The 9,730-nt window shown below is 36.2% G+C and overlaps 1 protein-coding gene across 1 annotated transcript; it reads left to right on the top strand.

Annotated features, from left to right (window-relative positions):
• Positions 1 to 8,803: 8,803 nt before the first annotated feature.
• LOC119532843 (olfactory receptor 4F3/4F16/4F29-like) lies at positions 8,804 to 9,730 on the top strand. Its single transcript, XM_037835111.1, has one exon. It carries the CDS (start codon positions 8,804 to 8,806, stop codon positions 9,728 to 9,730), a length of 927 nt encoding a protein of 308 aa, XP_037691039.1.

Raw genomic sequence — 9,730 nt, 5'->3', positions numbered from 1 at the left:
AACCATGTCTTGAAGGAAAAAAGGCAAACAGAAGTGACATTTGCTCCAAAGAGTTTTACATATGTCATCTCAAATCCTCATAGCATCCAAAGAAGTAGTCTACATTTCTTCTCTTTTATACATAGTGTCAGCATTATTTGGTAGCTATCTCAAGTTTATGATGCTCTTAATTGACAGAGTTGGGATGACAACCACAATCCATGTGGCCTTAGAAGCAGTGATGGTTTTGCTTTGTAATGACCAGGAATAACCCAGGTGAAAGCATATGCAAAGGCAGAAAAGACTGATAAAACATAGAAAGTAGTGTCAAATTCATCAAAGGTCTTAGGTGATATGCAGTTAAATTTACATATTCTCCTGAAAGAACCAGAAGCTTTAATAGGAGGGTAACATAACAATATTTGATCTTTATGTAGACATATCTGAAAGCTTATTCTAGAATGTACTGAACATGGTTAAGATTGGCAAAACAGAGATCATTCAGAAGGCTTTTCACTCACCAGTATGAGAAAACGTATAGAACTGAAGTAAGAAAATGACAATGGAAATGGAGAGGAGGAAATTAAAGTGAGAAATACTGAGGAAGTATAATGGTCTACTTGGGGATGTAAGACAGGGTGCCTCATAGATTCCTGGATTGGGCCTCTGTGACAATTATTACAATATTTTTTAAAGTATTGAGATAGAATATAAAATCACCAGTTCATCCATTGGCAGATTAATTTTCAGACTTGTGAGGGTTTTCCTTCTCTTTATTCAAATACAATTTTTGGCAATATTACACTGAAAACCAAGTATACAGCTATAGGTATAATCTTCAAAAAGTAGAAAGAATTTAAAACAACAAATGTTTGGTATAAAAAAATTAAGATTTAACATAGACCCCTAAGACACCTCAACAATTAAGTAAGCAAAAGAAAACCAATCTACATTTCAGTGAAAGACACAAAGAAGTATAAGTTAGAAATGTAGGGAAAACTATTAACATAATGCTTTCATACAAATGTTAGAAATGCATTCAGATCAAAGTAACAGAATGTCCGATTTACAGTCTGTTATAAAAATTTCGGTTTATTTTTTTCACCTTACAAAATGCCAGGAGGTGAACTTTTGCTAGCAGCAGTTAAGGAATGTAACAAAATCTTAAGGGAAGGTTTTACTCTGCCTGCTCACCTTATCATATTTAACATGTTAGAATCTCATGATTGCTTCACCTTTAGGCATCATGTAAGTATTACATATAAAAAGAAAAAGGCCTTTTCCACATGAAGCATTATATATTTATCTGGAAAAGAAAACCTTCCATGGAAACCACAGAACACACAAAAATCAAAAGATCCCTGCCAAACACCTAATCAGATAGATGTTCTGTTGTGGGGATGGAAAAGGCCTTTGGATAGACAACAAATATAGCAGCTAATGGCAGAGGAAATTTCACAAACCAAGACATAAACATTGGTAATAAGTCTGGATTGGTTTAAAGTAGGATAATGGCTAAGTCATTTTGGAATGTAATACTTTTTATATGTGTTTTATCACTGGATGACTTCTCTAAAATGAGGTGTTGGGGTGGAAGCTAGATTTTTTTCTCTTGTAGAACAAATGAAAGATTTAAAACTTAAGATATCTTTTCTTGATTTCATCCTCATATTGCTCATTACTACTGTATAGGAACAGTACTGATTTTTGCCTGTTGATCTTGTACCTTGATACTTTGCTGTACACATAAATTAGTTCCAGTAACTTTGCTGCAGATTTTTCAGGAGTTTCTACATATAAGATCATGTCATCTGCAAACAGTGAAAGTTTTACTTCATCTCCAATTTGGATCCTTTTTATTTCTTTTTCTTGCCTAATTGCTCTAGCTAGAACTTCCAGCACAATTTTGAATAACAGTGGTCACAGTCGACATCCTTGTCTTGTTCCTGATCTTACTGGAAAAGCTTTCAGTCTTTCCCCAGTGAGTATGATGTTAGCCGTGAGTTTTTCATATTTTTCCTTTATCGTATTGAGAAGAGTCCCTTCTATTCCTATACTTTTGTGTGTTTTCATAAAGAAAGGATATTAAATTTTGTCAAATGCCTTTTCTGCATAGATTGAGATGATAATGTGGTTCTTCTGCTTTGATTTGTTAATGTGGTGTATTACATTAATTGATTTTCTTCTGTTGAACCAGCTTTGCATACCCGGAATAAATCCCACTTGGTCATAGCAGGTAATTCTTTTAATGTGCTAATGGATTCAATTTGCAAGTATTTTGTTCAGGATTTTTTCATCTATATTCATTAAAGGATTGGTCTATAATTATTTTTCTTGGAGTATCTTTAGCTTTGGTATTAGGGTGATGTTGTCTTCATTAGAATGAGTTAGGTAGCTTTCCTTCCTCCAATTTTTTTGAAGAGCTTGAGAAGGATTGGTACTAATTCTTTCTTGAATGCTTGGTAGAATTCACATGTGAAGCCACCTGGTCTGGACTTTTCTTTCTTGGGAGTTTTTTGATGACTGATTCAATCTCTTTACTTATTATTGGTTTGTTGCAGTCACCTTTTTCATTTCAAGTAAATGTTGGTTGTTTGTGCTTTTCTTGGAAGTTGTCCATTTTGTCTATTTTGTCTAGTTTATTAGCATACAGTTGCTCATAGTTTCCTCTCATTATCTCCTTTATTTTTGTGGGGTAGGTGGTTATGTTCCCATTGCCATTTCTGATTCTGTTTGCAATTTCTCTCCCCTCCCCCCCCCATTAGCTGAGCTATGGGTCCATTGATTTACTCAAAGAACAAGCTTCTGGTTTTGTTGATTCTCTCAGTTGTTTTCATGTTCTTAATTTCATTTATTTCTGCTCTAATCTTAATATTTCTTTCCTTCTGTTTATTTTGGGGTTAGTTTGCTGTTCTTTCTCTAGTTCTTCCAGGTGAACAGTTAATTCCTTGATTTTTGCTCTTTCTTTCTTCTTTTAATATTGGAATTTAGGGCAAATAAATTTCTCTATCAGCACCACTTTTGCTGCATACCATAAGTTTTGATATGTTGTGTTTTCATTTTCATTTGACTCAAATATTTACTAATTTCTCTTGTAATTTCTTCCTTGATCCACTGGCTGTATAAGAGTGTGTTGATTAGCCTCCATATATTTGTAAATTTTCCAGCCTTCTACCTGTTATTGATTTCCAACTTCATTCCATTAATATCCAAGGAAGGGTTTTGCATAATATCATTATTTTAAAGTTATTGAGACTTTCTTTGTGACACAACATGTGGTCTATCCTGGAGAAAGATCCATAAGCACTTAAGAAAAATGTGTATCCTGTAAATGTGTAGTGGTCTATAAATATCTGTTAGCTCAAGTTTATTTATCATACTATACAACTTCTCTGTTTCCTTATTGATCCTCTGTCTAGATATTTTATCCATTAATGAGAGCAGTGTATTGAAGCCTCCAAATTTTATTGCAGAGGTGTCTTCTTTCTCCCTTCAGTGTTCATCAGTGTGTCTCTCATGTATTTCGGGGTGCTCTAGCTCAGTGCAAAACTAATTATGGTTGTTATGTCTTCTTGATGAATTGTCCCTTTTATTAATGTATAGTGTCCTTCTTTGTCTCTTTTATTTATTTTACATTTCAAGTCTAATTTGTCTGATGTTAGTATAGCTACCTCTGCTCTTTTCTCATTGTTTTTTGCATGAAATATCTTTTCCCAACCTTTCACTTTCAACCTATCTTTGTCTCTGTGTCTAAAGTGAGTTCCTGTAGAAAGCATATAGATGGGTCCTGTTTTTTAATCAATTCTGCCAGTCTGAGTATTTTTATTGGGGAGTTTGATCCAATAACATTTAATGCTATTACTGTAAGGAGTGTAATTTATTCTACCATTTTGTCTTTTGGATTTTTACGTGTCATATCTTATGTTTTTTGCCTCTTAACTTTTACCCTTCTTGATAGTTTTCAATTCTACAGTCTTCTCCAAACTTCTTTCCCTTGTCTTTTCCTATCAGCCTGTAGCACGCCTTTCAGTATTTATTGTAAAGCAGATCTCTTGTTAACAAACTCTCTGTTTCTGTTTTTCTGAAAATATTTTAAACTCACCCTCTCTTTTGAAGGACAGATTTGCTGGGTATAGAATTCTTGGTTGGCAGCTTTCCTCTTTCAGTATCTTAAATACATCAAAGCACTGCCTTCAAATCTCCATGGTTTCTGCTAAGAAATCCACACATGGTCTTATCGAGCTTCCCTTGTATGTGATGGATCATTTTTCTCTTGCTGCTTTCAGAATTCTCTCTTTGTCTTTGACATTTGGAAAACTTATTAGTAAGTGTCTTTGAGTAGGTCTATTCTGGTGTATTCTGTTTTGGATATGCTGTGCTTCATAGATATGTAATTTTATGCCTTTCATAACAGATGGGAAATTTTCAGTGTTTATTTCCTCCATTATTCTTTCTGCCCCTTTTGCCTTCTCTTCTCCTTCTTGGGCACTCATAACACATATATTTGTTTGCTTCTTGTGTCATTCAATTCCCTGAGACCCTGCTCATATTTTTCCAATCTTTCCCTATTTGTTTCTTTGTGCGTAGGATTTCAGATGTCCTCTAGTTCACTAATCCTTTCTTCTGCCTCTTCAATCTGCTGTTGTAAGTTTTCATTGTGTTTTTCATCTCTTCTGTTTGTGCTCTTCATTCTCATAAGTTCTGCCACTTGCTTTTTTTCAAACTTTTGAGTTCTTCCTTATGTTCACCCAATGTCTTCTTTATATTCTTCATATCTTTTGCCATACCTTCCCTCAACTCCTTGATTTGATTTTTGAATTGATTTAGCATGTTTGTTTGAACATCTTTAATTAATTTTTTCAACTCCTGTATCTAGTTTGAAGTGTTAGTTTATTCCTTTGATTGGGCCATATCTTTGTTTTTCCTACTGTGAGTCATAAATTTTGGTTGCTGTCTAGGCATCTGGTTTCCTTGATTAGCTTATTCTGGAGATTGTTTTCACTCTTTCAGCTATGGATTTTCTTGTTGGTTGACTTTGTTCTCTGTCTGTACTTTGGTGTCCAATTCAACTTATTCTTGACCTCTATCATAGCTTCTGTATAACTGATCAGAATTTTTTAGCTCTTGCCCTGCCTATATGTCTCTTGCTGGGCAGTTATCAGATTAACACTGCCCTCAAGTCTCCTCCTAAAACCAGGTACCCACAGGAGCCTGTCTCTGGGGGGTAGACACTGGGCACCACATCAATTTCACTGTGTGTGGGTAAAACAAGTCTGCTGTCTCCCAGTGGTGCTCTGTTTTTCACCAGCCAGCAAGCACTGGGTTAGTTTTGGAGCGCTTCTTTAACCATTGGGTCATCCATATTTCTAAACTTAAACAGGGCCAGTTTCCAATGCAGGGGGTGTAGACCAGCTTCAGTAGGCCTGGGATAAGGTCTGCAGAGGTTCTGAGAAGTCTTAATGTTCCCTTGCACTTTCTGGTCTGCCCAAAAGATGGCTCTGTTTGGTGACTAAATCATTTACCTACTGAACCCAAGGCTGTGTCTGACCCGGAAAGGCTGAATTACCTCTTGGAGCACAGCTGAGATGGGCAGTGTGGGGCTGAATTACTTTTGGAGCCCAGCTGAGTCTGTCTGAGCAGGGCTGAATTAACTCTTAGAATGGTGCAGCCCATCTGGAGGGCAGTGTGGTGGTTCCACAGGAGACTAAGTACAGGGTTGCAATATGGTCCTGAAACCCTGTTATTGGGTTTATACTTGGAAGAACTGACAGCAGGGATGTGATTGCATATTATCACTCTGATGTTTATGGTGGGAGTATTCACAATTCGCTATGGATGGAGGTGGCCTAAGGGTGCATTGACTGATGAACAGGATGGTGAACTGTGGTGTATACATACAATGGAATTTTGAGTGGCTGTGAGAAGAAATGAATTTGTGAGGTAATTGGATCTTGAGGACAGTGTTGTGTGAATTAAGTGAGAAATGAAAAGGCAGACATTGTAATGCCTCACTAATACGGACCAACTACAATTTGCAAACTCTGAGATCACAGGTTATAAGGGGGAGGCTTATTGAAGTGGTTCCTAGACTGCAACCTATTATAGCTGTTACATTTACTCCTGAGTTGTAATTGTTATTTCTAAATTCTGAAATGCTGAGCTCTTTGTATGTAACCTGGTAAATCCCTGGAACTTCAGGTATCTGTGTGACATCTGAGGCTCAGAGCTGGAGTTTGGCAGCTATGAATGTCAGCATTACCCCATACAGCAAATGTTAAAGAAGAAGAAAAATAGAACAGACTTCAATTAGAGATATGAACAAAATGAACTTGGTTAGGACTAAGGTAAATCAGACTAAAGGGTAAAGGAACTGTGTTTTAAGGCTTCAACTTCTGTGTGAGACCAAAGGAAAAGAAGTTTATTCAGTGGAAAATCTATATTTTCTGTAGCATGCTATATAACTTAACGTATATGTTCAGTTTATTCAAACATCATAATTACATGGAACCTTGAATAGGGAGTGAGATCTGGGGAAAAATGTGGAAATATTATACTTATCCATATGGGGAATTCCTTGTATTCCCACAAGCTTTGGGGATTACCAGTTCAGTAGGCTGAGCCCTCAATCTTGGGGCTTGCCTTTTAAAACCTGTTGCTGCAAAGGAGAGGCTACACCTACCTATACTTGTACCTAAAAGTCACTCTCAGAGAACCTCTTTTGTTTCTCAGATGTGGCCTATCTCTGCAAGCCAACTTGGCAGGTGGTCTTGCTGTCCTCCCCACGATGTGAGACATAACTCCCATGGGTATAAACTCCCTGGCAATGTGGGACATGACTCCCAGGGATGAGTTTGGGCCTAGAATCATGAGACTGAAAAAGTCTTCTTTGCCAGAAGGGGAAAGAGAAAGGAAGTAGAATAAAATTTCAGTGGCTGAGAGATTTCAAATGGAGTCAAGACATCATTCTGGAGTTTATTTTTATGCATTATATAGATCTCCCTTTTTAGTTTTTAGTGTATTAGAATAGCTAGAAGGAAATACCTGGAACTTCTGAATGGCAATCCAGTAGCCTTAATTCTTTTCGAAGATTGTGTTATGAAATAGAATATACGTTATGACCATGTGGTTGTGAAAACCTTGTGGCTCACACTCCCTTTATCCAGTGTATGGACAGATGAGTAGAAAAACAGGGGCAAAAAAGTAAATGAATTATGGGGGGCTGGGGGTGATGGGATGTTTGGGGTGTTCTTTTTTACTTTTATTTTAATTTTTATTTGTATTTATATTTTTGGAGTAATAAAAATGTTCAAAATTAAGTGTGGTGATGAATGAACAACTATATGATGAGACTGTGAATAACTGTACACTTTGGATGATTTTATGGTATGTGAATATATCTCCATAAAATTTCATTTAAAAATCTTAAGATAAACTTGCTCATGAAGTGTTGGAGAAAGAAAGGGGAAATCAGAAGGGAATTCTGCTATTTCAGAGATATTTGATATTTGAAAGGAAAGTTTCTATTTGTAACAGAGCAAGAGGAGTGAGAAGTTGAAGATATAGGAGAAGATTCAAATTATGCATCAATATCCTTAGGGTGATCCAGGGTTGACTTGGAGGTATTAATCTTGAAATGCATAAAGTAGTGATAAAGCATGGATTCTGGACTTCTAAGGCCCTAGATACAAGCCCTGGCTCTGCCAGTTCATCTCTGAGATGCAGTTTCTTCATTTACAATACTGGGATAATCAAAATCAAACCTATCTTATCGAGTTGTGGAAAATTTAAAAAACATAACTGCTTCATACAGCGTTCTTCACTTAGGAGGCTCTCACAAAATGTTATCCAGATTATTATTCTTAATTAATTATCATTGTTATGATATGCTAATCTTTATTCACTGATATCCAATTACTTATTTTTAGTAGACATTAAGTAGCCTATTACTTAAAAATGGCTATTAATTACAACAATGTATTGTGTATCTGGATTTGGCTAAAAGGGGAAATTTTAGGTGGTATGTGTGTTCCTAGAACACCAAAAACAATAGGGCCGTACAGCTTAAACAGGAAACCCTAATGTAAATTATGGACTGTATTTAATCATTCAAATACAATCATATTTTCTCATCAAATGTAAAAAAATTACCACACTAATACAACATGCTAAAAATGGGGGCAGGTGTATGGAAACTATGTATTTTCTGCAAGATCTTTCAGTAAGTCTACAACTCCTTTAATAAGGGAAAAAAAAATGGTTATGGACCAAAACTAACATTTTGTCATGAAAGAAATGTTATAATTAATAATCCTCTGTGTCTGAGATCCTGTCTTCAAGTAGTTTTGTCCTAGTAATATCTATAGACCACAGAGTTATGAGATTAATAGCCTAAGAAAGGTTTGGCTAAAGAGAAAATACCATCTACTGTGAAAATATTAATGATGGTGTTATAGAAAAAAAACTACAGTGATACAGTGAAGGACACCTAGGAAAACAGGAAAAAAGTATCCAGGAATACTAGAGAAAAAGAATAACATAGTTTAACAATTGGATGATAAATTAACCCTAATTGGCTTTCTCTGTGTAGTTTCCAACACATTTTACCTACAGGTGTCCCCTTTGTAATAAACCTACTGCTAACCTTATTTTCCCCTTATCCTTGATTTTTCTCTCCCCCAAAGAGTAATTGCACACCTAGAATATTAACCTAGGATAATTAATTAGCAGGTTAAATAGGGAAATCTATTTCTTGCCTGTGATATTTACTATGTTTCATTTCTTCCTCAGATCACTTGAATATCAGCTCTTTTGTCCCAGTCAATGAATGGATAGACTAAATGACTCTGTGGTCACTGAGCTTGTATTGCTGGCCCTTTCTTGTTCATCAGAGACAAAATTTGCCCTTATCTTGACATGCTCTTTGCTCTATTTAGGGATCTTCCTGGGAAACCTTCTCATTTTGTTTTTGGTGATTTTTGATTCCCACTTACATTCCCCCATGTACTTCCTGCTGGCCAACCTGTCCCTCATTGACGTGGGCCTTTCCTCTACCACAGTCCCCAAGATAATAACAGATCTTTTAAATGACTTTAAAGTGATTTCTTTTCGAGGTTGTATGGCACAGATATGCTTCATTCACACCATAGGAGGAGTGGAGATGGTGCTGCTCATAGCCATGGCGTTTGACAGGTACATGGCAATCTGCAAGCCTCTTCACTACTTGAAAATCATGAGCCCTAAGACTTGTGCTTCATTTTGCATCACTGCCTGGGTGACTGGTGTGGTCCATGCTATGTCTCAATTTGCTTTTGTTATAAACCTACCTTTTTGTGGTCCCAATAAATTAGACAGCTTTTATTGTGACTTTCCCAAGATCATAAAGCTTGCATGCATAGATGGTTACAAATATGAATTTATTATTTCTGCCAATAGTGGATTCATGACCATGGGCACCTTCTTCCTGCTGATCATTTCTTATATATTCATTTTGGTCACTGTCTGGAAACGTTCTTCAGGGGACTTAACAAAGGCATTTGTCACATTATCAGCTCACATCACTGTGGTTTTTTTGTTTTTCATTCCATGTATGTTTCTCTATGTGTGGCCATCACCCCCACCATCAATTGATAAAAATCTGTTCATCGTGGATTTTGCCATCACCCCTGTTTTGAATCCTGCCATCTATACTTTAAGGAACAAAGAAATAAAGACAGCAGTTAAAAGATTAAACAAAAAAAAAATCTTTTGCTAA

The sequence above is a fragment of the Choloepus didactylus genome, chromosome 4 (genome assembly GCF_015220235.1).
Source record: "Choloepus didactylus isolate mChoDid1 chromosome 4, mChoDid1.pri, whole genome shotgun sequence".
In the NCBI taxonomy this organism is placed as follows: domain Eukaryota; kingdom Metazoa; phylum Chordata; class Mammalia; order Pilosa; family Megalonychidae; genus Choloepus; species Choloepus didactylus.
This window is presented reverse-complemented; position numbering and strand designations above follow the sequence as displayed.